Source organism: Lutra lutra, chromosome 10 (genome assembly GCF_902655055.1).
Source record: "Lutra lutra chromosome 10, mLutLut1.2, whole genome shotgun sequence".
NCBI lineage: Eukaryota > Metazoa > Chordata > Mammalia > Carnivora > Mustelidae > Lutra > Lutra lutra.
The window spans coordinates 45,041,524-45,068,501 of NC_062287.1; the positions used below are offsets into that span (position 1 = coordinate 45,041,524).

The 26,978-nt window shown below is 36.6% G+C and overlaps 1 protein-coding gene across 17 annotated transcripts in view; it reads left to right on the forward strand.

The window, feature by feature from the left end:
- PICALM (phosphatidylinositol binding clathrin assembly protein) overlaps nucleotides 1-26,978 on the forward strand; it is a 110,718-nt gene that overhangs the window by 75,469 nt on the left and 8,271 nt on the right. For 5 of the 17 annotated variants that reach the window (XM_047690235.1, XM_047690237.1, XM_047690247.1 and 2 more), the window contains 8 exons: nucleotides 3,152-3,232; nucleotides 7,596-7,703; nucleotides 9,524-9,655; nucleotides 9,752-9,782; nucleotides 9,966-10,065; nucleotides 13,424-13,447; nucleotides 15,068-15,127; nucleotides 16,494-16,598. In XM_047690235.1, coding sequence (XP_047546191.1) covers nucleotides 3,152-3,232; nucleotides 7,596-7,703; nucleotides 9,524-9,655; nucleotides 9,752-9,782; nucleotides 9,966-10,065; nucleotides 13,424-13,447; nucleotides 15,068-15,127; nucleotides 16,494-16,598 — 641 coding nt within the window. The remainder of the gene's footprint in view (nucleotides 1-3,151; nucleotides 3,233-7,595; nucleotides 7,704-9,523; nucleotides 9,656-9,751; nucleotides 9,783-9,965; nucleotides 10,066-13,423; nucleotides 13,448-15,067; nucleotides 15,128-16,493; nucleotides 16,599-26,978) is intronic. The other 12 variants (XM_047690244.1, XM_047690246.1, XM_047690253.1 and 9 more) reach the window with 6 other exon arrangements.

The following is a 26,978-nucleotide window of genomic DNA, read 5'->3' on the forward strand; positions in this document are numbered from 1 at the left end:
AAGGCGCTGCAATAATTATTTTGGATTTTATTATCAAATTTTAAAATAAACTAAATAACAATAATGTAGTGACATTTTTAAATTAGTATCCCTAATTTTATTTGATCCAAGTTTTTAGGAAAGAAGATTTCCTTTGAAGTTGTGGGTTGGTGTTTTTGTTTTTTTGATTTTTTTTTTTTAGTGTGTTGTTTTCCATCATAGTTATAGTGTGATACTCAAGCTGTCTAACATCATTTACCACATTCCCCCCCCCCCCATGTTTTGTTTATTAATTCAGAGTTGGTTATAGGGTAACATCTCTTACACTTACTAATATGTATGTACTTATATCTTTCCCTCTTTGTTTAGGAGAGAGGATGGTTATCATTCTCAGTAGCTATCTTTTTTTTTTTTTTGAACTGTGAATAGTACAGTTGTAGATTGTCTTAAATCCATACATACCCTCTGTCCCATTCTTAAGGGTTTCACTTCATTGTTAGCCTGGAGATAAATGACAAGTAGAAAATGAAAACAACTAAATCGCCTTTAGTTGTGGTATAAAAATCTTTAAAAAGGTAAAATTTCACTCCAGAGTTACACAAGGAAATCTAAGTTTATGAATATATAGTAACCTGAAATTAACAATTTTCAATCCTGTGAAAAGATTCTGAACACCCCTTAAAAGATGATGAAACTGCTTTTATTCACTTCAGAGAAACAACTTTTAAGGTGATGTAAATTTAAATCTGTGTTTAAAGCAGCATGCTGAAAGTCAACTGTGTACCCTAAATAGACATGTGGCCACATTCTGAACATTCTGTTCAATACATATGAGGAGGTGGAAGAGAGCTGACTAGAAAAGAGTAGTTGGAGATTTTAGGAAGTTCCAAGGCAGGTGCTGTCATTATATATAACTAGTCTCTTAGCTCCAAATTCTAAGAATTAATTGCAGGCATTCCTTCATGTCATTGTAACATATTACAAATTAAGTAAAAAGTGGTTGAAAATTTCATATTTTGCTACTCTTCAGAAAATTTGTGAAATGCTGTACCTTATTTGCTTGGTAGAAAAAGGTTACTTGAGTTAACCTTGGAATGTGGTTTTCTAATAAGTTTATATTTTCTTTATACTTACTGAATATGAACTAGCATGTATTTAGTGGGTCTGGCTTCTTGTACCATTAAGTCAGTCGCTTTAATTGGGGGTATGAAACAGCTATGTCTTTACTTTTGGTCTTACAATTTCTTTTAGGTCAGACCAGTACATGTGCTTCAGTATGTCAGTCTTCTATTCACCCTAGAGGGACATAATGCTATAGGCTATAGCTATTTCACATTGAAACAGAACCAGAGTAAAAATAGAAAAAATTCTGTGAGAGTTAATTATTACTTACGCTTTTCAAGGAAACCCTTTAACAGAAGGAATGTACTAGAAAAGAAATGTCCTTTTCCTAATTTTTTTAAGTTAATTTAAGGCCTTTGGGTTGGGGCAAGAGGAAGACCAAAAAGCAAAGAAAGTTAGTAAAGTTGATGGCCATATATGCTAAGGTGAGTAGGTGCATTTGAAGATTAAAATCCTAGAATTGGTGATTGTAAGCTTGTGAGGACCTCCAGAGAATATTTGGTCAAGTTCTCAACTCTCATCTTGGTAACAGAATTGCTACCATTTTTATGGATGGTAAATACAATCATGTGAGTCTGAGAAAAGTTAATGTCCTGAGACAACCTGGCTGATAGGAGCAAAGGCTTGAAGCAGGAGTCCAATGTCTTTGCTTTACAGAGCCCTTTCCTTATGGAAGTGTTGACTTTATTTAAACTCTTACATTCTTTGAGTGTAAATAGTATAAATGAAAGTATAAAGTATACTTAAAAAATATTCATCTGTCAAGTTATATCATTAGCAAAAACTTACTGTTTAGTACTTGTGTTTTTATAAAAGTGAGTCTAGAATGGGAAAATGTAAATCATTCATTTCAACCTAGGCCATTAGTCTAGAACAAGAATCAGTAAACTTTTTCTTAAAGGATCAGATTGTAAATATTTTTGGCTCATGAGTCATATAGTCTCTGTTGCAGCGACCAGCTTTGGCATTATAGCTTGAAGGTAGCCATAGAGAAAACATAAATGTGCATTTGGCTGTGTTCCAGGAAAACTTTATTCATGAAGACATGCAGCTGTAGTTTGCTAATGTCTGTCCTAAGAAGAGGCTTTATAATAAGAAGCCTTTTAATCCACAAAGTTCCTGAGAAGTAAGGTTGTATAATAAAAATTCCAACAGTTTCTTACTCAGAGCCTGAAAGGGCCACCCAAGGTATGTCATTCCTACAGCTGTGTTAGCCACGTTTCTGTTGCTTGGTGGCACATGTGACTAGTGTCTACCATATTAGAGCAGATTTATAAAACATTTCTGTTACTAGAAAGTTTTTGGATAGTGCTTCTGTAGAACAGTGATCAGCAAACTTTTTATGTAAAGAGCCAGATAGTAAATATTTCAGACTTTACAGGATACATAAGATCTCTGTTACATATTCTTCTTTTATTTTCTTTCATTTTTTAAAAATAACCCTTTGAAAATGTAAAAACCTTCTTTAGCTCACGTGGCCATATTAAAAATAGGCCTCTGGCTGTAATTTGCCAGCCTTTGTTCTGAAGGATTAAGAATGACCGAGAAAAATCAGAGAACATCTACATAGACACCCTCTAACTCGTTCAGAGTAGGACATTGGTCTGATGATGTGAACCGCAGTGTACAAAGTAGCTTGTCCTCATTAAAGCAGTTATAAGTCAAGAAGAATGGGTTGACGATCCCAGCTATGCCATGTCTGTGACCTTGTTCAGGCCTACTTACTCATCTGTAAAAGAAGACATCAGAAGACATGTTAATATTGACTAAAAAGCCAACTGTTGCTTATTTCTCTAAGGAAATACGTTTTGGTTATTTTAAAAATTCTGTTGTGAATATATTTTAAATAGAATATTCATAATGGAGACTTAGGTGCTTTTTAAAATAAGTTGTAATGTGAAGAACACTAAGAGCTTGGACTCTCCTGTCTTTGTTTTGTTTGTTCATTTGTTTTTTAATTATTCCATTCCACTCTTAACTGGTCCTCCTCATTTTTCTCTTCCTTTTTTTCTGTCTCCCTCTCCCCCGCCCCCCATGTATGCCTTGTCAGATTCTTTTTGTGGCACTCAAGCTTATCCTAATACTACCCTTATATGCCATGAGCCTTCTACCGTAGCTGGTTTATTTGGAGGTAGGTAATGATATCTCTAAAGTTTATCAATTTATTTATGCAGGAGGGAGTTCTTTGTTTTCTTTAAAATGAGGGTTTGTTTTTTTTTTAATTTGGCTAAGAAAAAATATACTTGCTTTTGAGGAACAGATAATTTTTTCCCTAATTTTGCTTGTCTTAATTAAACACAGGATTGTTTTGTGAGTGGATGCCTGTCATCTCCCTACTTTAATCTGTACTCAAAAGGTTCACATTTTCAGAGAAGCTTATAACATTTTATTATTACAAGCTTATGGAATTTAAAGCTCTTTGTATAGTGATAGAACACTAAATAATTTTTTATTTAAACAGTTGTGGCACAGATGTAGGGAGATTCTCTTGGAAATAGGCGTGCTTTGCCAGCACTATGCAAAGGCAGAAGAAACCGGGAACAGTTTCCAGAGAGTCCTGGCCATTTTGATACTCATTTCTGTCTTTCCAAACATGTTCTAGGCCAGTGCAGTGATAATGAAACCCCAAATTCCAGCTTATTTTATTTTTTTCTTTTTGGTGCGTAAGAGTTGATTACCTTAGTTCAGTTGGGATTGAAAAGTAGGTTTGACACAAGTGACGAATGAGGCTCTTGACTGGCAGACTTGGGCATGATTAAAAAGATTTAAAAATGGAAATTATGAGGACATTTGATGGAAAGTATATGTTTAGAATTCAGTGAATTTGCATTTGAATTCCTTTTTGAATTCCAGTTCTACGTCCTTACCTGTGTGACTTGAAACAAGTTATTTGACCTTTCTTAAGCGTATGAAAATTGGGATAATAATAACTTACAGGATTGTCATGAGATTTACATATATCACTGTATAAAATCTAGCGCTATGCCTGGTACGTAGAATTATCATTAAAACTACTACTGAAAACTATCTTGTGTATGTAAATCATTTTATATTTGTTATTATTTAATCATCAGATACAGCCTTGAACACTTTTTTCATTGCTTTTAGACTTTATTAGAACTGCTATGGTTGTTCACTTTTTTGGCCCAGCATTTGCTGTGAGAAGCTCAAGAAGTTCATACAACTTTAATAGCAAATAAATATAATTACTACAGCTGTAATAATACAATTTTCTTTTTCTGCCTACTAGTTTATATAAAATGAAATACTTGGGATAAGCTGAAAACCGCTAAAAGATTCTGAAATCAGATAATCTGAGGTTTAAGTCTTGGTTTTGCTACTTAATAAATCTTTGACCTTGAATAACATTGTTTAAGCTCTTTATTTCCTCATCTGTAAAATGAGGATAATAATGACTATCTCATAGGGTTATTGTGAAGTTTAATACACTGTTTATAAAGCTCTTGCATTAGTGTTTCATAGAGTTTAGTAAATAGTAGAAGTTACTTTCACAGAAAGTATGAAATCTAATTTATTATGGAACTACCTCTAAAATCCCTTAACAAAACGGTGTGTTTTTCTGGACGGTATTTGGAATGCCTTTCTGTCCCCAAAGCTTATTCATCTTGTACCATGCAGTTAATTTACTATCGTCCTCCTGATATTTGCTCTGCCAGGCAGTGATTTCTAAATGTTGATCTATGAATTATTGATGGTCAGTGGTAGTGTTTTCACTGGGCCTTGGTGAAGTGAAAGAGTAGGCAGTTCAATGTCATGATTATTTTATACAGTTAACCTTAACTCAGAACTTGTTCATCTTTTTTTTTTTTTTTTTTTTTTTTTTTTTTGTCTCTGGATTTTCCTTTTGAGATGGTGATAGTAGTTTTTAATCTTTGTTTTAAGTAACTTTAAAAAATTAAATCCTGGGAAGCCTTGGTGGCTTCGGCTCATGTCATGATCCCAGGGCCTGGGATGGAGTCTGGCATGGGGCTCCTCGCTCATCAGGGAGTCTGCTTCTCCCTTTGCCTGCTCTGCCTGCTCTGCCTGCTATTCCCCCTGCTTGTGTGAGTGTGCATGCTCTCTATCTGATAAAAAAAAAAAAAAATTTAAACCCTAACAGTCTCCCAAAAAATGACTTGGGATAAAAGGCCATTAAGTTGATAATGTTCATTGAAATGAAAACGTAGAACTCTTACCTTGAAGATGTGTTACTACTTAAAATATTGTTACTTTGAAATACATTGCTTGCTTCCCTAGGAGCCAATCAGATACTACAATTTATAAAAAATTTCTTTTTACTTTTTGCATACCTAGAGACGTTTTTAAATTTGAGGTGCTAGCTCTGGGTTACTTTATATCCTCTCAGACTTTTTACACTTTTAGGTGGTAGTCTTGTAATTGCACAGACTGATGCCCCTAGGGACCATAGTAAATGGCTCCTCTCTTTAAAGAAAGTAATAAATGGATTACTGTAGAAGATAGGTTTATCTCTGATATTAACCAGATTCTAGAAAGGTGGGATAAAAGAGGAGAAAACGGGAATTTGATATACTATCCTAGTTATAAATTATTCTTGTGTGTATTTCCTAAACTTTGGAGACCTAGCCAGCCTACTGTTTCCAGAATCACTTAAAGAACAATTTGTGTATTTCTTACACTGATGGTTCTATGGGCACAAAATTAAGCACAGTAGGTTTTTGTCTTCCTTGAGTAGATGCATAAGTTCTCATAGAGAAGAACCAGTGAGCCCATGGTTTAATTCTTAAACAGCTTGTACACTTTAAAATGTTGTTAGGGGCACCTGGGTGGCTCAGTCAGTTAAGCATCTTCCTTTGGCTCAGGTCAGGATCCCAGAGTCCTAGAATCGAGCCCTGCGTCAAGCTCCCTACTATGTGGGCAGCCTGCTTCCCCCTCTCCTTCTGTCTGCTGCTCCCCCTCCTTATGCTTCTCTCTCTCTTCTGTCAAATGAATAAATAAAATCTTTTTTAAAAAAATAAAATGTTATTAAACTGGTAAGTCTAGAAATCTAGAAACGTCTTGATGAATGGTCAGATTTATATACTAAATTATTTTATACTTTGATAGTGTTTGTGTTCTCATTGTATGACCATTGTGGTGGTGGTGGTGTTTTAAGATTTTATTATTTATTTGAGAGAGACAAAGAGCTTGAGAGAGCGCATGCCAGAACAGAGGGGAGGGGCAGAGGAAGAGGGAGAACAGATTCCCCACAGAGCAGGGAGCCTGATGCAGGGCCCAATCCCAGGACTCTGGGATCATGACCTGAACCTAAAGCAGATGCAGATGCTTAACCAACTAAGCCACCCAGGTTCCCCTGACCATTGTTTTTAAGAGTGGTTTAAGAAGTAATTATGGAATAAGAACTTTTTTTTAAAGATTTATTTATTTGAGAGAGTGTACACAGCGTGCATGCAGAAGCAGAGGAAGAGGCAGAGGGAGGGAGAATCCCAGGCACATTCTCCCCGGTGAGGGCAGAGCCTGGACTCCAGCTTGATCCTAGGTCCCTGAGATGGTGATTTGAACTGAAACCAAGAGTCAGCAGCTTAACCAACTGAGCCACCCAGGTGCCCCTGGAATAAGAATATTTTTAAAAACTTGTGTCCTGGGGCACCTGGGTGGCTCAGTGGGTTAAAGCCTCTGCCTTCGGCTCAGGTCATGATCTCAAGGTCCTGGGATCGAGCCCCGCATCGGGCTCTCTGCTCAGTGGAGAGCCTGCTTCCTCCTCTCTCTCTCTCTCTCTCTCTGCTGGCCTCTGCCTACATGTGATCTCTGTCTGTCAAATAAATAAATAAAATCTTAAAAAAAAAAAAAAAACAAAAAACTTGTGTCCTATGGAATACTCATGATAGATCTAAAGTGTTATTTTTAAAGGGGGAACCTAAGGATTAATGCATTAAAACTTTCAGAATCCTCTTCTCAAGTGAACTTAAACCATATTGCATTTAATTAATAATTTAAAGGTGGAAGGAAGGTGAGAGAAATAATGAAAGGTGAGTAGGTTGGCGGGGGGAGAGGGAAGATTCTAGGATATAAGTAGAATCTCTAAGTAGGTATTTTTTAAAACACTGTAGAATATTTACTTCATTACCGAGTGATCATTTGCATTGTGTATACATTTTACTTCATGCACAGTCCTGGAATTTTAGATGTGTTTAGTTTTTTAAAAAACATCAGTACACAAAATTAAGGTAAAAAGATAAAGATTTTACTTTTGTAATGAAACTCACTAGTTACTATTTACTAGTACAACTTCAGTTGCTCTTTTGTTTTCTTTGTCAGTAGGATGATTTTGTTACAGAAAAATGTCATCACCACAAAAAGATGGAGTAGTGTTAAGAAACATTTTGCTTGAAGGATTGGCCTTGTTTTTCATTGGGGGAATTTATTGCTTTTTCCATCCTATTGTCGTCATTATTAAGAGCTGTAAATGTAGATGTATTAAAGAATTGAGCTTTTTCCACTTTGGTTTTCCTTAGGATTCACTCCATCTCCAGTTGCACAGCCACATCCTTCGGCTGGCCTTAATGTTGACTTTGAATCTGTGTTTGGAAATAAATCTACCAACGTTATTGTAGATTCTGGGGGTAAGAAAAAATTGTTCTGTTAACATTACTATAATGTTCTCATTTAGATTCTGTGTAAGGACAGATAATAATATCTTTTGAACATATGTAAATAGATTAAATTGGGGTAAGCCAGTGAAGTTGTTTCTCTTCTCCCAGCTACTAGATGAGAAGAACTTCAAGGGATTATTAACTGTTTCCCTTTTCTTAGTGGCAATTTTGATTCTGGGAGGATTTTGTTTCTCCTAGAGCTAAATGAGATCTTCCTCACATTAGATTGGTAAATTGCTGATGGTTATGTGTAGAATGTTGTGCTTTGTAGTCATTACAATTTTTACCTTTACTGAAATGAAATTGGCTTTTTTGAAAAGTAGGAAAAATAAAACATTTGGTACCTGACTTGTTGAGACAGTTGGTGCTTAACCAGCTAGAATGTATTAAGTACCAGAGCTCTAGGGGCTTTTTGTTATTTTTAAGGATGGTTCTTTCTGTAGTATGCTTATTCATTTGTCTTAAAATTAGGACTTATATAAATTTGTAGAGCCAGGTTTCCATTTGTTTTCATTTAGTATTTTGTTAATTTGAACTTTGTAAAGATTAAGAGTTTCCATGAAATTTATTATTCTTAGCATGGAATGAATGACCTTTGATTTTGATTAGTAAATAAGTTCAGGTCATTTGAAGAAACATACTGAGGCGTTTTGATTTTATAATATACAATTATACAAAAAGTAAGCAATCTTATAAAGAGTATGTATGGACTAAGAATTTTTTTTCTCTGTGCACTAGTAGGTTTATAATTACATCTTTGGATGCATTTGGCTTTTTCCTTTTGAGTTTGTTTTTCTGGGAAAAAGGATAACGTAAATAGAGATCAGCTACTCATATTTTGTACACCACCATTTTTGGTGACCTTGTTTTTCAAATTCTCTTATCAGTCCTGGGTCATGTTACTGAGTCCTTTACTGGATTTGTTTGATTGGATTCACTTTTCTCGCTTTGGTAGAGAACCTTAAGGGATCTATTTTATTTTCATTTCTAAGCAATGTCCTAGTTTAGTAGATGGTTTAATGTCATTGGAGCATAAGGTTAGCAATTTCTTAGGTATAATTTAGGTTAACTGTTTTTAGACAGAAGAAAAGTGATAATCAAATGGTACATTTTTACTTCCTTCTAATGTGGTTTACATATACCTTACATTCTCTACTCTGAAAAATGTAAAAAGGTCTACAAAATACTTATTAGATGAAACATTTTTCAAAGGAACAGAGATGTATTTTTTTGACTATATTTCCTCAGGTATAAGTGAATCTTCAGAAAATCTTGCCAGTGAGGGGGAGAATTCCATTCCATTCCCTTCTCTTTCACAACTTTGGAATAAGGATTGTTTACTCGAATGCTTCTTTCTTGTCCCCTTTAACCTTAATATAATTTTTTTTTAAGATTTTATTTATTTATTTGACAGAGATTACAAGTAGGCAGAGAGGCAGGCAGAGGGAAGCAGGCTCCCTGCTGAGCAGAGATTTCCCCATGTGGAGCTCGATCCCAAAACCCTGAGATCGTGACCTGAGCTGAAGGCAGAGACCCAACCCACTGAGCCACCCAGGTGCCCCTAACCTTAATATAATTTTGTCATGAAATAAGACATGACAGATCTTTTCAATCAGTTCACTTTGAAATGGTGAATTTCTCCCTCTTCCATTTAAAGTCATTAATTAATGTCCAACGTCGTGGAGGACTTTTCCGGCAGACGAATAAGTAGAAAAGGTAGAGATCTCCTGTAGAAAGCTAGCACCATAAAGTCTCTTATAAATCTTGTTTCATCTGTTTGTAACTTTAAGGCTTTGATGAACTAGGTGGACTTCTCAAACCAACAGTGGCCTCTCAGAACCAGAGTCTTCCTGTTGCCAAACTCCCACCTAACAAGTTAGTATCTGATGACTTGGATTCATCCTTAGCCAACCTGGTGGGCAGTAAGTATTCTTTGGACTCTTTTAATCTTCTTCACAATTAATTGTATTATAAAAATGAGTCTAATTTTTAAATGCTTTCTTTATTTCCTGTTGTAGATCTTGGCATTGGAAATGGAACTACTAAGAAGTGAGTGTTTTATATGTATTATTTCCCCCATGTACCATTTAGAGGTTGATTTGGCTTTCATCTCAAAAATATGTGTAGACCTGTCAGATCTGCATTTTAAATGCTTTTTGTTCAATCTAAGTATATAGTAAAGAAACTTTATAATTATAGACATTTAACATTCTCACTGATGTTTATTTAAAGTGATGTAAATTGGAGTCAGCCAGGTGAAAAGAAGCTAACTGGAGGATCTAACTGGCAGCCAAAGGTTGCACCAACAACTGCTTGGAATGCTGCAACAATGGTGAGTTGAAAAAGCTCATAGTAACATGACTAATTTAGGAGAATAACATGAAAATGTTTTTAAAGTGATAGCTGTAAGTGGGAAGATTTGTTTATTGAGTTTTAGATATATAAGTAATTTATAATTTATTTTTTTTAAGGAAGCTGATCGGCTATATTTGCCAAGTATATTTTAGTAGCCAACAGTTATTTAAGGGTTACTTTGTGCCAGCCATCATTCTAATAAATAATGTGTGATTTTTTTCTCCTATAATCCTCAAATTAACTACATATGGTGGTAACTATTATTGTCCTCACTGTGCAGATGAAATGGAGGCACAGAGTTACTACATAATATGCCTAGGATCCCAGAGTTTTTAAGTGATTGGGTGGATTTTTAGAATACAGGAAGCCTAACCGCAGAGCTTAAACTCTTTAATCATTACCCTCTACTTCTGATCTCAAATTTATTATGTATTTATCTAGAATATAAAATCATTAGTGTTTTTCTGATCTCACCATTGGTAAAGAAACTGTACGTGTTTGGTTTTTGTTAATGTTGTCGAATAGTTCATAGAGTTGATTTTCCTTACTTGCTATAATTATATTCTTTTTTTTTTTTTTTAAAGATTTTATTTACTTGACAGAGAGAGAGAGATCACAAGTAGGCAGAGAGGCAGGCAGAGAGAGAGAGAGGGAAGCAGGCTCCCTGCCGAGCAGAGAGCCCGATGTGGGGCTCAATCCCAGGACCCTGAGATCATGACCTGAGCCGAAGGCAGAGGCTTTAACCCACTGAGCCACCTATGCACCCCACTATAATTATATTCTTAAAATCCCCTAAACACTGAACCATTGCTAGGCTCACACGTACATGTGTACATATTTCCTTTAGCAGTGGTTCAGGGTTCACTGATTTAGTATTGGGTTACTTTAACAACATTAGGTGCAACAATAAGGAGAATTGCCTGTATGTGTATGTACACACACACACACACACATACATACACATTATACCCCTTACATTCATTATTATCTCAAATCCTAAAAAAATACTCTTTCTAGCAGATGCCTTTTTTTTTTTTTTTAAACAGAAAAGAAAATGTGGTTCGTAAGAGTTAAGTGACTTACTTACCTGAGTCTGCAGCACTAAACTTGAGAATCCAGCCCTATCTAGCTGGCTCCACAGCCAGAGAGCTTCTTGCAGTAGTATACTGCATTATTCCCTGTGTTCTCCATCCCTCTGATCATTGTTATATCAGAGCTGAAACAAGGCAGAATCTTATTTTGTTCAGCCTCAGCTGAGAATGAAGGTGTTAGGCAACAAATTTTTCACCACTCCATGCATGTCTGTCCGTGACCTTGAAAGCACCACAAACGTTAATTTTCGGGATCACAAATTTTAGCAAGTAAGCAAATTTAGAAATATACTCCTTCTTCTTCTTCTTACTATTTTTCTTCTTCTTCTTCTTCTAAAGATTTTATTTATTTGACAGAGAGAGAGAGATCACAAGTAGGCAGAGAGGCAGGCAGGGGAAGCAGGCTCCCTGCTGCACAGAGAACCCGACGCAGGGCTCGATCCCAAGACCCTGAGATCATGACCTGAGCCAAAGGCAGAGGCTTAACCCACTGAGCCACCCGGGCACCCCAAACCAGTTTCTTCTTAAAGAAAAATTTAAAACAAGCTTTCTTTCTTTCTTTTTTTTTTTTTTTTTAAGATTCTATTTATTTATTTGTCAGAAAAAGAGAGAGAGAAAGCACACAAGCAGGCAGAGAGGCAGGCAGAGGCGGAGAGAGAGGCAGGCTCCCCGCTGAGCAAGGAGCCTGATGTGGGACTCGATCCCAGGACCCTGGGATCATGACCTGAGCCGAAGCCAGCGGCTTAACCCACTGAGCCACCCAGGCATCCCTAAAACAAGCTTTCTTAACAATATTCTGGAAATAAATAGCATTTCGATTACATAGGCTACACATTGTAGCCTTCCTGTTGTTAAAGACCACCATTATCCCTCTTATAGCCACTTTCTTGTATTAAATCACTTCCAGAGCACCACCTTGTTTTCCTGGGCTTAATCTAAGTATGTGAAAATTACCAGGGCTCATCTAAAAATAATGTGCTAATAAAATTTGTGACATTATATAAAGAGTTTTGTTAGGTTTAGTCTTCTTCGATGAAAAATAAAAATTTAGCCAACTTTTTTTTTTTTTAATTTAGCCACCTTTTTAAGGCAACACTTTTTCATTAATAGAGGTCACTGCCATTCTAATAAATCCTTGCATTTAATTAGCTTGTTAGGTTTTTACACATACATGTATCTTCACTATCTTGAGTCTGTTAACACTGCATTCTTGGGGAAGTTTGAATTGATAGCATCCCAATTACAAGAATAAAGTTAGGCGATTTCTCTTTTGTAAGTATTAAAACATCTAGAAAGCAGATTTTAGTTGAAATCCATTCCCTCTGACTCTGAATCCCAGGTTTATCTGTACTGTAACAAACTTCACTGACCAGGGGATGACAAAAGGTTAGGTTAGTGGATTTTATACTGTTTGGTGTGAATTACACGTTGATAATACATGAAGACTGTTAAAAATCCAAATGCTGATATGAAAATACAATGAATATTTTATTATTTTGTATTAAATTGGTATTGACCTATATGAAATATTAGAAGTTTGTAGATAGCACTTGACTTAAGATTGACTACCAGAATGTAATAGGCATTTAACCAGTTAGAATTTGTATGTAAGTTGATGATATTTATGCAACTGTGTCATTGTGTGTCATCTCTTAAGAATTTTCTTAAAATATTTGTATGTATGTATATAATAGAGTTTCTTTTTAATGACTAACATAGAGGGCTGGTGATGTGATTCACTACTTAGATAAACTGCTGCTTATGTCATTTCTTTACATTTCTAACCTTTTTATTAATCCATAAACACTGTCAAGGTTTTTGAACTTTTTTAAGTTAAAAAATTCATTGGTCTTTTATTAATCTGTATGATGATATTATACTACAAATTCTTTGAATTATTGCTTTCTTTTTTCCTGAGTGGTAGACATATGATGCAACCCTGTTTATGGGATGCACTGAATTTTGCAGTGTTGACACTACTGATAGATTTTGTGTTTTATGATACTTGTCATAAACTGTTAGATATGTAAGGGGATTATGTTGGAGACTAAATTTCCCTTGTCAACCTTGATAGTGTTTTAGTATAGGTGTTCTTCCATCAGATACCGGAAATACAAGGGATTTTAGGTAGTTAGTGAATGTACATGTGAACTAAAATGCTCTCTGTGTTATTTTCTGTTGTGTAAGTATTTGTTCTAATCCAGTGTTATTGCATTATGTAATTGTTCTCCCTGGGAAAAACAGAATGGCATGCATTTTCCACAATACGTAAGTGACCAAAAACTAGCCTTTTTTGCAATAAATTGGCATGCTATTAACCACTGCTGTAGCAGAATCTCATAACCTTCCAGCTATTACTTTTTTCACATTCAGATTTTCAATGTGCCAGAAATTCTTTCTAGCATCTACTGATTTCATGGATGTGTTGCAGAATTGATTCTGATGGTGGCATGGGAAATACAGACTTTTTTTTTTTCTTGCTTAACATTCTGCCATTTGCTGCCAGATGGCTGGGTGTCTGTGTGTGTATCTGTGCTGCCACTATGCACTTGATGATTTCTGAATGAAGGGAAATGTTGATTGTTGTAATGTTGAAAATAACAATTGCATGAAATCTTACAGGCTTCCGCTGTACTTGGCAGTTTGTCTACTGCTCTTGCAGCTCTCAGTTTTTAAGTAGGGAGAGACCAATAAATCCTACATGCTCACTCAAATACTAAACTTTTAACTATTCACTTTAGTTATGCTTCATTTAACTGCTCCACGCATATGTTCAAATTGCCGTGTAATTTATTTTTTATATTTCAGCAGTGTTATTGGTCTTTCTCCTGTATTCACTTTCAGTTTTCATTATAAGATAATGCACACACACACACACACACACACACACACACAGAGGGAATGTTGTTAAGACAGCAAATATATTTAAAATGATTTTGTGCTCACATTGTATATTTACAGAAAGCTTGAGGTGTAGGGTAGAAGGTGGAGGGGAACTTTAAACATCGTAGGGCTAGATGGTTCTTTTAAGCGTTTAAGAATAAACAGATTTAAAAATTTCTTGCTCCAAATTGGTGCTTTGTAGAAGATTGTTTAAATAATTTACAGAGTAAATTACAAGAAGTGCTAATACACGTACTCTGTATAAAAACTGTGTGCCTCATAGAAATAGTCACACTCAGTAGTGTTTTGAAATCTTTGAGGTTCTTTGAAAAAGGTGAATTGAGGTCTTCAGAATAAATTTTTGAAAGATCAGATTAAATAATATGGGATCTTTAACTTTTTTTTTTCTTGCTCAAAATACTGAAGCACCTAGGAAGACATTCACTAATACTTTTTCTGGGTAATTTTTTTTTTTAAAAGATTTTATTTCTTTATTTGAGAGAGAGATAACGAGAGAGAGCAAGAGCAAGGAGGAGAGGGAGAAGAAGGCTCCCTGCCGAGCAGGGAGCCTGACCTGGTGCTCGATCCCAGGAACCCCCGGTATCATGACCTGAGCCGAAGGCAGGTGCTTAGCCAACTGAGCCACCCAGGTACCCCTGGGTAAACATTTTTTATAATAGCAGTAGACATCAAATTTTAGAATGTTCAGTATTTTTTTTTAAAATCTGAAGATCTTTAAAGCTGTAAAAAGCACGTTGAAATTTTAGATCACTGTTGTATCTAAGTTTAAATGTTTTTATTTTTCTGATCTTCTTTTCTGCTAATTTTAAGACACTCTTTTTTCATTGAGCATTAATTGTCACAGTTATTAATGATCCTAAGTGTCACATTTAATCACAGCTGTCTTAGCAATTCTTTTTAGTGGAACTATGCTATTGATTCCTTGAACTCAACTGATGTAACATGAGTTATACACCCCTATTTGTTTTTTCTCCACCATGTCAGGCACCCCCTGTAATGGCCTATCCTGCTACTACACCCACAGGCATGATAGGATATGGAATTGTAAGTATTTTTCCAGACAAAACTTTTTGAGAATAGATTGATTTATATTTAACATGCCTTTTTACAGTTACTAAAAAATGAACTTGGTGACGCACATACCTTTAGTGCATAACATAGAATCTTGTATCATAACATTGGTTTCATAAATATTTCTAGAATTGTCATTCTACAGTACATATCATTTATGAATGTTCATAGTATTACCTGGCTTCTTTTTCCCCTCATAACTTTGCTAAGTGTTTTATACTTCATTACAAACTCGTTTAAACATGAATGTTATCTCCAACCCTTTGTGTGCCCTTATGTTAATACCATTGAAGTCTTAAAACCTTAATACTATAGGGGAAGAGAGGAATTAACATTTCTTGAATTGTGTAGGGGCAAATTTAGCCCAGTATAGGCCAGAGAAACTTCCCTATGACAGTGATTAATTACTACCATACAGAAATACTTGCCTTACTTTTAAGCTGCCCACAATCCAGTCTACACTGCCCTTACTCTCCCAACCCTCTAAGATTCACTTAGATAAGAAATGGAGGTAATGGCTTCAACCCCTGTATGTGGTTGAGGAACTGTTGCTAATAGGAGGCAGCATCACATCCCTTGGGGTTGCTACTGTGGCTGCTGTGCTACTTCTTTATTTACATTTTATGGAAGTAGCTCTGGAGTTTAATTGAAAGGTAGAACCTGTAGAAAGATAAGATTATAGAGTATGGTATTTTAACCAAAATGATACTGCGGTGTGTATGTTCTCTATTTGGTTACTTATTTGTGTTAATTCTATACCATGGAGTAGTAGTTTTTAAACAAAGAGATGGTTGGTTGAGACTCAATTTTCAGTTACTCAAGAATGTGTTATTTAAGCCTATTCTTGGTTCTCCCTAACAATAGATGAAATAAAAGGAAAGAACCATTGAGAGTAAACCACTTCAAAGAAACAACTGTATTCACTTAGGATCACTTGCATAATGGCATAAGAACTTGATTTGACATTCAAAGGTAGTTTATTTTGAAATATCTTAGCCATTTTACAGTTTCAAGTTTTCCTATGTCTAAAACTGCAAATTTGAAAATTTTGAATTGGTTAAAATTTTGTCTGCCATACTGTAGTAAGGTTTAAATTTTGCTTAAATTTAAGCTTTTTTTTTTTTAAAACCTTAGAAGTATATACATCAAAGACTTTAAAAAAACTCTTAAGAATTTATGGCTGTCAGTCTTACTTGTGTTTACAAGAATTTTTCCTTTGAGTTAAAATACTAGTACTTTCCATTCCTGCCGTTTTTCTTGTTTACTACTTAAGCAAAATGTTAATCAACATTAACTAACTTAATATTTTTCTTTTTCTTTTTCTTTTCTTTTTTTTTAGCCTCCTCAAATGGGAAGTGTACCTGTAATGACGCAGCCAACCTTAATATATAGCCAGCCTGTCATGAGACCACCAAACCCCTTTGGTCCTGTATCAGGAGCACAGGTACTTATGTGTCAGATGTAACTCTTCTAAAATGTGCGTGATATGGGAAGGATAGAATACTAAAAATTCCTTTTATACAACTTAAGAAACAAATTATTTTTCCCTTTGACAGTGGATGTTCTTTGCTTCTTTATCATCTAAAAACACTTTTAAGAATATTGATTACTTAGAAGAAGTGGACAAACAGATTACAAACATTAAGGATGGAAAATTCTTGACAACTTACAGTTGATCAATGCAGAGGACAGTTTTTTTTAGTTTAAGGAACCTACTTTCTGTTCATGATTGTGGCTTTGCTCTCCTTTGTGAACCCTAGAAACCTTGAACTCAGAGCTCTAGTGTTTTGGTTTGACTGGTGCTACAACAAAGGTGTTGCCCTTGAGATATTTGTGGAATGTAGCAAGTCTATAAAAGTGGTGAATGTTATTCTTTCACTAGATACATGTATTTAAAAACAAATGGTGGTGGAGGTGGGGATGATGGGAAGGCAAAAAAAAAATCTTGAAATGCCATGCTGACCTAATTTCTTTAAAGAAGAGACTTTCCTCTTCAATTATTTCTAGGACCCTCTCCCAGTTCCTGAAATTTCACCCCAAATATTCACACTTTCATCCCATTATTGTTAGCATTAGGGGAATCTGGATTTTTTTTAGAAAAGCTTTTCCCCACTGTGGTTAGAAGAGATGTGCAGTTTCTTTGTTACTCACTTTTCTTGTGGCATACTAGTAGATGTAACAGGAAGTGATAGAATGGCTTCTCATTCATTACGGCTCTGCTCCTGTTGTGTAACACTTGGTAGAAATAACATGCAATTATTAAAGTACTCTTTTCTTACACTGCTTCTGATGCCAAGTGATTGGTTACTTTCATGTGTTTAAAACTTATTTGAAAACATTGATGTGAGCATTTGGTAATGGACTTGTTATTCCTTTCCCGCTTGAATACATGTACTATTTCCATTTGCCAATCCCTACAGTGTTACACTACCAATATTAGTTTGTATTGACCCAGTTCGAATCTAGTCTCTGTGTATTTCATAGACTTGGGAAGCATAGGTGATCAGTCCTTTTGTTTTTTAGACTTTTGAGCATTTAACTCATTTCATAAATTGGCATCTCAGGGACTACCAGTAACTTGGAGTGGATAGTGAATTTAGTCCTCATTAAAAGGTAAAAGCCATGTTCTTTGCAATTCATATATTTGCTCAGATGCCTCTTTTTTTCCTCTTTTGTCCATGTTAAAGTAACCTTTTCTTCCTGTTTCTTAATCAAAGTGTTTATAATGAAAATGGCTGGGAGTGAGAGTAATTGATGCAGCCATAACTTTTTTTTAAGTCAGTTATTTTGTATGTATTTGTTTTTGTAAAATGGATTATGGAAATATATACATAGTTTACCTTGTGTTCTGTCTTTTACCAATGGTATTTCTAAATACTGGCTTAACTTGCTAAAGAAGTACTAGATTTTGATAATCTTTTAAAATGTTGATGATTTCCCTAATGGTTGGTGTAGATGTTCTCTTGAGATTTTAGGTCTCCCTCATGTCCTTTTTTCTTTTCTTTTTTTTTCTTCCAGTTTTTTTGTTATGTATACTTTTTTTTTCAAGATTTTATTTATTTATTTGACAGAGAGAGATATCACAAGTAGGCAGAGAGGCAGGCAGAGAGAGAGAGAGGCGGAAGCAGGCTCCCTGCTGAGCAGAGAGCCTGATGTGGGGCTCGATCCCAGGATCCTGGGATCATGACCTGAGCCGGAGGCTTTAACCCACTGAGCCACCCAGGTGCCCCTGTTATTTATACTTTTAACCTCAGATATGGATCATTTATTTTATTTTATTTTATTTTATTTTTTTAAAGATTTTATTTATTTGACAGAGAGAGATCACAAGTAGACAGAGAGGCAGGCAGAGAGAGAGAGAGAGAGGGAAGCAGGCTCCCTGCCGAGCAGAGAACCCGATGCGGGACTCGATCCCAGGACCCCGAGATCATGAACTGAGCCGAAGGCAGCGGCTTAACCCACTGAGCCACCCAGGCGCCCCAGATCATTTATTTTTTTTAAGAATTTATTTATTTTAGGGCTCCTGGGTGGCTCAGTGGGTTAAGCCGCTGCCTTCGGCTCAGTTCATGATCTCGGGGTCCTGGGATCGAGTCCCGCATCGGGTTCTCTGCTCGGCAGGGAGCCTGCTTCCCTCTCTCTCTCTCTCTCTGCCTGCCTCTCTGTCTACTTGTGATCTCTCTCTGTCAAATAAATAAATAAAATCTTAAAAAAAAAAAAAGAATTTATTTATTTTAGAGCATGTGCGAGTGGGGGGAAGGGCAGAGGAAGAGGGAAAGAAGCAGACCCCCTGCTGAGTGTGAAGTCTGATGTGGTGCTCCATTTTATGACCCTGAGATCATGACCTGAGTCGAAATCAAGAGTTGGATGCTTAACCAATTGAGCCACCCAGAACCCCTATCATTTATTTATTATTTTTCCTGTATAGATTGAGTGATTACGACCTTAAATGTATTTAAGAGAAAAAGCTATATTCCAGTGCTACAAATTTACCAGGAACTACTTGAATACCACCTACTTGAACACCACCTAACATTTTCTGAGCACTTGTATCACCTTCTTCTCAAAATAATTTTTAAGGTAGATGGGCTTGCTATCACCATCCTGTTTTAGAGATAGAGAAAGCTGAGACTTGGAAAGGTTCTTCAACTAAATAAATGATGAAATGCAACTTACCCCAGGAATCCTTGGTTTCTGGTCCAGTGCTCATTTCTAACACTCTTCCTCTCTACTTAATGGGATTGGGCCCAAATGGCTACTGTACTAGCACTGTCTTCCTTTTGGTAGCAGTGAACTACTCTGCAAATCTTTGGGTTTCCTGCTGGATTTACACATTTCAGAATATAACTTCTGTAGATGTCAAGAATATCTGTAGTGTTGGGAATGCTTTGAACCTTACTCAAACATTTTATATGAATTTGCTTTAAAAAAAAAAACATGGTTTAAAAAAATTGTGAAAAAGGGGCACCTGGGTGTTTCAGTGGGTTAAAGCCTCTGCCTTCAGCTCAGGTCATGATCTCAGGGTCCTGGGATTGAGCCCCGGATCGGGCTCTCTGCTCAGCGGGGAGCCTGCTCCCCCACCCCCACCGGGCTGCCTCTCTGCTTACTTGTGATCTCTGTCTCAAATAAATAAAATCTTTTTTAAAAAATTGTGATAAAAATCTGCCTTTATAAAAAGTGCTGGTCTCCTAGCATCTCCTCTTATTCTAGGTTTTATATCCTGTTGCCTTCTAAAAATCCACTTAAGTCACTAAAACACCAGAAAAGTGCAAGAATTTCCATGGGCGTGAAAAGAGACAGTGACAGAAATACCTTTTCCTAATGAAATTATGCCAGAAGAGAAGAGAATAAGAACATTAGAGTAATTAATTTCAAATTAAGAAGTCAAATTTGATGTGAGCACTTAACTCTAAATATAGATTGAAGAAAGCATGTAAGGAAGCAAATAGATAACTAGAAAAAGAGAAAATCAGGTGGCAGTGAAATGGCTCAGAAAATCTTCTGTCGGTTTCAATCAGTTAAAAGGCAAAATCTCAGATTTTTTTTTTTTTTTAAAGATTGGGTTTATTTATTTTAGGGAGAGAAAGCGCAAGTGGGGGAAGGGCAGAGAATTTCTAGCAGACTCCATGCTGAGACACTCATGACCTGAGCAGAAATCAAGAGTCAGATGCTTAACGAACTGAGCCATCCAGGCTCCCGAGAATCTCCTAACTTTTAATGTTACTTTTCATTACTTTAATCCTTTGTTCTCCAACTATTCATCACAAAGCCCCGTTAGTTTTTTTCTCTACTATCATTACATCCATCCATCTTGCTTTCTACAGCCTTCACCCAGATTGGAACCCTTTATCTCATGCTTATTTTATAAGAGCCTCCCTGTGTTTCTTGTCTAATTTAATTCATTCTGTAGATACTGGAATAATCTATGCACGGTATTTTTAGCATCTTATCTCTATATTTAGAAACCTAAGGAAATGAATCTAAATATAACTGAACATATTCATCCTCTTAACTTTCCTTCTTTCTTAACAGCTACCTCACAAAGTCTCCTTATTTGTAAGAGTAATAGTGAGTAAATAGAACATTCAGGTCTTTCAGTTCCCATGCCTTTACAGTTCTCAGAAAGTATCCAGTGTTATCCTACTACTTGTCTTTGCCAGAAAGCCTTCATATGTTTTAAAGTAGACTTAATCTTTGTTCTTTTTTTTCTTTGGTAATGCTTTTAGTTTTGTTTTTTTTTTTCAGATTTTATTTATTTATTTGTCAGAGAGAGAGAGGGAGAGAGAGCGAGCACAGGCAGACAGAGTGGCAGGCAGAGGCAGAGGGAGAAGCAGGCTCCCTGATGAGCAAGGAGCCCAATGCGGGACTCGATCCCAGGACGCTGGGATCATGACCTGAGCCGAAGGCAGCTGCTTAACCAACTGAGCCACCCAGGCGTCCCAGCTTTTAGTTGTTGTTCTTTTTAACAGTTTTAGTTTTTTTTTTTTTTTTAAGTTTTATTTTATTTTATTTTTTAAAGATTTTATTTATTTGACAGACGGAGATCCCAAGTAGGCAGAGAGGCAGGCAGAGAGAGAGGGGCAAGCAGGCTCCCTGCTGAGTAGAGAGCCCAATGTTGGGCTCGATCCCAGGACCCTGGGATCATGACCTGAGCTGAGCCGAAGGCAGAGGCTTAACCCACTGAGCCACCTAGGCGCCCCTAAGGTTTTATTTTAATTCTAGTTAGTTAATATACAGTGTTATATTAGTTTCAGGTGTACAATATAGTGATTTAACACTTGCATACCTTACCCAGTTCTCATTCTTTACTTATTCTTTAGTCTTCTCTTGTCCCTTTCCAGTACTTCTGAGATCTGAAGCTCTTTTCCTTATCCTGCATTATTTTTCTTTATAGAACTTACTATTACCTGACATCTGTTTGTTTGTCCTGTCTGTCTGTCCATCTGTCCATCCATCCATCCATCCATCCAGTTTAGCAAGAGACTCCTGGAATGGATTATAAGCTTCATAGAGGTAGGCTTCTGTGTGTTTGTTTACTTCTTTGTCCCTGATTCCTAAAACAGTGCCTGACAAATAAAAGTTTTGAACATTGTCTGACAAGTGAACCTGGTTGAAAACTTACCTTCTCTGTTACATTAACTTACTTGTTCTTCATTGATCTTTTCACTTACTTATAACCATTGTGTAATAATTTATAGCCGTATTTAAAATCAGTTTAATTTGTTAGCTTTTAATGGTTCTGAGACAGTCCCTTGGATTAATTCTGTCCATTCAAATGCTAGTTGTAAACAGAGTAATTTTTCTTAATGAATTAACCTTTTAGTTCTCTCATTATTTTCCTCCCGTTTTTCATTTGGATTCAAAATTCTTTGAAGACAGGGAAGACATGGTAAAGTAAACAGTAATTTAAATGTAAAGTGAAATCCCATCAGAATGAAATGTTTCAATCAACTCCCAGTTCTGCACCTATTACCAAAAATCTTTCCCTGCTCCTTGAAATGCTTTTTGGGACCTGTTACATACCTAGGGCATAACCTGTATCTTCTGGTTTCTTGCTTGCTTACTTTAAGTTACGTTAATATTTTTAGAGTATCTCAGCCCTACCAGATATATTCATCTTACTGCCATTTAGCTGCCAAAAAATTCTGTTCTGTGTCCTTCATGTATCTAGGTTACTCTAAGAGCTGCGTTAGTGTTATTGAATACCTTCCAGATGGCTCTTATTTCAGACTAGACTACTCTGTTCTTTCGGATATTGTCTTTAACTTAATAGACTACACTGTAGTATTGAAGTTATGCCTTCCTATACACTCACCCTGTTCTCCCCTTGTTTTTTGTGCTGTCTTACTCTGTATTTTAAAGGTATTTTTATGTAACTTTTGCTTAAAAAGATGGGGATTATGTTCTGTTTCATGCCCAATATTGTAGCTTTTTTAAAAATTTATTTATTTTTTAAATTTCTTTTCAGTGTTCCAGAATTCATTGTTTATGCACCACACCCAGTGCTCCATGCAATACATGCCCTCCATAATACCCACCACCAGGCTCACCCAACCCTAAGTCCTTGCCCCTCCAAAACCCTCAGATTGTTTTTGAGAGTCCACAGTCTCTCATGGTTCGTCTCCCCCTCCCAATTTCCCCCAAGTCCCTGCTCCTCTCCATCTCCCCATGTCCTCCATGTTATTCCTTATGCTCCACAAATAAGCGAAACCATATGATAATTGACACTCACTGCTTGACTTATTTCACTCAGCATAATCTCTTCCAGTTCTGTCCATGTAGATACAAAAGTTGGGTATTCATCCCTATCTGATGGAGGCATAATACTCCATAGTGTATATGGACCACATCTTCCTTATCCATTCGTCTGTTGAAAGGCATCTTGGTTCTTTCCACAGTTTGGCAACCGTGGCCATTGCTCCTGTAAACATTGGGGTACAGATGGCCCTTCTTTTCACTACATCTGTATCTTTGGGGTAAATACCAAATACCAATACTACCCAGTAGTGCAATTGCAGGGTCATAGGGAAGCTCTATTTTTAATTTCTTAAGGAATCTCCACACTGTTCTCCAAAGTGGCTGCACCAACTTGCATTCCCACCAACAGTGTAAGAGGGTTCCCCTTTCTCCACATCCTCTCCAACACAAGTTCTTTTTTATTATTTATTTATTTTACAGATGGTGATCACAGGTAGGCAGAGTAGCAGGCAGAGAGAGAGGAGGAAGCAAGCTCCCTGCTAAGCAGAGAGCCCAGTGATGGGCTCGATCCCAGGACCCTGAGATCATGACCCAAGCCAAAGGCAGAGGCTTCAACCCACTGAGCCACCTAGGCATCCCTCCAACACACATTGTTTTACTGTCTTATTAATTTTGGCCATTCTAACTGGTGTAAGGTGGTATCTCAATGTGGTTTTGATTTGAATCTCCCTGGTGGCTAGTGATGATGAACATTTTTTCATGTGTCTGTTAGCCATTTGTATGTCTTCTTTGGAGAATTGTCTGTTCGTGTCTTCTGCCCATTTTTTGACATAATTATCTGTTTTGTGGGTGTTGAGTTTGAGGAGTTCTTCATAAATCCTGGCTATCAGCCCTTTGTATTGTCATTTGCGAATATCTTCTCCCATTTTGTGGGTTGCCTCTTTGTTTTGTTGACTGTTTCCTTTGCTGTGCAGAAGCTTTTGATCTTGAAGAAGTCCCAAAAATTCATTTCGCTTTTGTTTCCTTTGCCTTTGGAGACATATTTTGAAAGAAGTTGTGGCTGATGTCGAAGAGGTTACTGCCTATGTTCTCCTTTAGGATTCTGATGGATTCCTGCCTCACGTTGAGGTCTTTTATCCATTTCAAATTTATCTTTGTGAATGGTGTAAGAGATTGGTCGAGTTTCATTCTTCTACACATAGCTGTCCAATTTTCCCACCGCCATTTATTGAAGAGACTGTCTTTTTCTCCACTGTATATTTTTTCCTGCTTTGTCGAAGATTGTTTGACCATAGAGTTGAGGGTCCATATCTGGGCTCTTTACTCTGTTCCACTGGTCTATGTGTCTGTTTTTATGCCAGTACCATGCTGTCTTGGTGATCACAGCTTTGTAGTAAAGCTTGAAACAGTCAGTGTGATACCCCTAGTTTTGTTTTTTTCTTTTTCAACATTTCCTTAGCAATTTGGGGTCTCTTGATTCCATACAAATTTTAGGATTGTTTCCTCCAGCTCTTTGAAAAATGCCAGTGGAATTTGATCAGAATGGCATTGAACGTATAGATTGCTCTAGGCAGTAGAGACATTTTAACAATGTTTATTCTTCTGATCCAAGAGCATGGAATGGTCTTCCATCTTTTTGTGTCTTCTTCGATTTCTTTCATGAGTGTTCTGTAGTTCCTCAAGTACAGATCCTTTACCTCTTTGGTTAGGTTTATTCCCAGGTATCTTATGGTTCTTGGTGCTATAGTAAATGGAATCAATTCTCTAATTTCCTTTTCTGTATTTTCATTTTTAGTGTATAAGAAAGCAACTGATTTCTGTACATTGACTTTGTATTCTGCCATATTACTGAATTGCTGAATGAGTTCTGATAGTTTGGGGGTGGAGTCTTTTGGGTTTACCATATAAAGTGTTATGTCATCTGTGAAGAGAGAGAGTTTGACTTCTTCTTTGCCAATTTGGATACCTTTTATTTCTCTTTGTTGTCTGATTGCTGTTGCTAGGACTTCTAATACTAGGTTGAACAAGAGTGGTGAGAGTGGGCATCCTGTTGTGTTCCTGATCTCAAAGGGAAGGCTGTCAGCTTTTGCCCATTGAGGATGATATTCGCTGTGGGTTTTTCATAGATAGAGGAATGTTCCCTCTATCCCTATACTTTGAAGTGTTTTAGTCAGGAACTGATGCTGGATTTTGTCAGATGCTTTTTCTGCATCAATCGAGAGGACCATGTGGTTCTTCTCTCTTCTCTTATTGATTTGTTCTATCACATTGATTGATTTGCGAATGTTGAACCACCCTTGCAACCTAGGGATAAATCCCACCTGGTCATGGTGGATAATCTTTTTAATGTAGTGTTGGATCCTATTAGCTAGGATCTTGTTGAGAATCTTAGCATCCATATTCATCAGGGATATTGGTCTGAAATTCTCCCCTTTTGGTGGGTTTTTTTTTTTTTTTTTTTTTTTAAAGATTTTATTTATTTATTTGACAGAGAGAGATCACAAGTAGGCAGAGAGAGAGGGAAGCAGGCTCCCCGCAGAGCAGAGAGCCCGATGCGGGGCTCGATCCCAGGACCCTGAGATCATGACCTGAGCCGAAGGCAGAGGCTTTAACCCACTGAGCCACCCAGGCGCCCCTTTGGTGGGGTTTTTGAATATTGTAGCTTTTAAGGAAAAAAAAATTCTGCATTAGTGTATCTTACCTAGATGTTTGACTACGTGGGAAATACTAGATCCCTGTGATTGGTGACTTTTTTTTTCTCTTTTCATGCTTCCTCCCAGTTTCGCTCAGTGTTTGATGGCTTATTTTAAGTGTGTTTGTTTATTAACTTGAGGAGAATGGGGACTCTTAGGAGACTCTTATTCCTTCTCTTAATGGTGTTTAAATCTTACTAGTACTTATTGGTGTATACATTGAAATACCCATTGCTGACTACTAGTTTATTAAACTCATTCTACATTGCATTATGCAGCTTTTCTGTTAAAAGCATGAAGACAGTTCATCTAGTTTCAGTTTTCTTTTGAAGTCACTATGATGTGAAGTAATATTCTTTCAGTGGATGTCTATGAGGCAGTTTAGATGTTGTTGAAGATCTTGGAGGGTGGGGAGTGGGTATTTTGTTAGTTATATTCTTATCACTTCCTTACATGAGAAACTTACTCTGATCCCATACCAATCTACTTTTCAAAAGCAGTATGAAAACCAGAGTGTTACATATGGGTATTTAATTTTTAAAATAAGCTATCGGGGTGCCTCGGTTGTTAAGCTGCTGCCTTCTGCGCAGGTCATGATCCTAGTGTCCCAGGATCGAGCCCCTCACCAGGAGGCCTGCTTCCCCCTCTCCCACTCCCCCTGCTTGTGTTCCCTCTCTCACTGTGTTTGTCTCTGTCAAATAAATAAAATCTTTTTAAAAAAATTAAATGGTGAACTGTCGAAAGTTTTGTTGGTTTCTTGATTGGTATTGATTTGGTTTTGTTTTAATATGGTGGGTTGCTAGTTTTATTTATGGAGGATATGGCTAAGGATGCAAAATGGCTGCTGTGTTTTGTTTGTAACGGCCAATTTTAAGTAAGTCTGACATCAGTTAAGTGTCTGAAAGGAAACAATGGCTTGTTGTGAGTGTCTTTTACCCTTCTAAATAGGGACACTGTTGGATATAGGAATAATTCAAGTCTTACAAAAAATTGCCTTTTTAATGACTTTCTTGTGTGTCAGAACTAGTGGCTCTTTTTGCTGTTAGGCTTAATCTCTTACTCTTTTCGTTTCTTTTCTTTTCTTTTTTCTTTTCTTAACTTTCCTGGTGTTTTAATTGTGGGTGTTGGCAGTGCCTCTTCTGTCACCTGATCTGGCCAGCTGGATTTCTGAGAAAAAGACCTTTTGCCTTATCAGTAGTGCATTATACTCATTTACCGTTGCCTCCTAGAAGATACCATGAGGAAATATAGTTCGGGAATTGGGATTTAATACCATAGATGAGAGTGCTTCCGTAATCCCTGGGGTACAACCTGAATCAGAACAAAAATTTGAACAAAAACCCATCTTCTGACTTTTTTTTTTTTAAGATTTTGTTTATTTATTTGACAGAGATCACAAGTAGGCAGAGAGAGAGGGGGAAGCAGGCTCCCCTCAG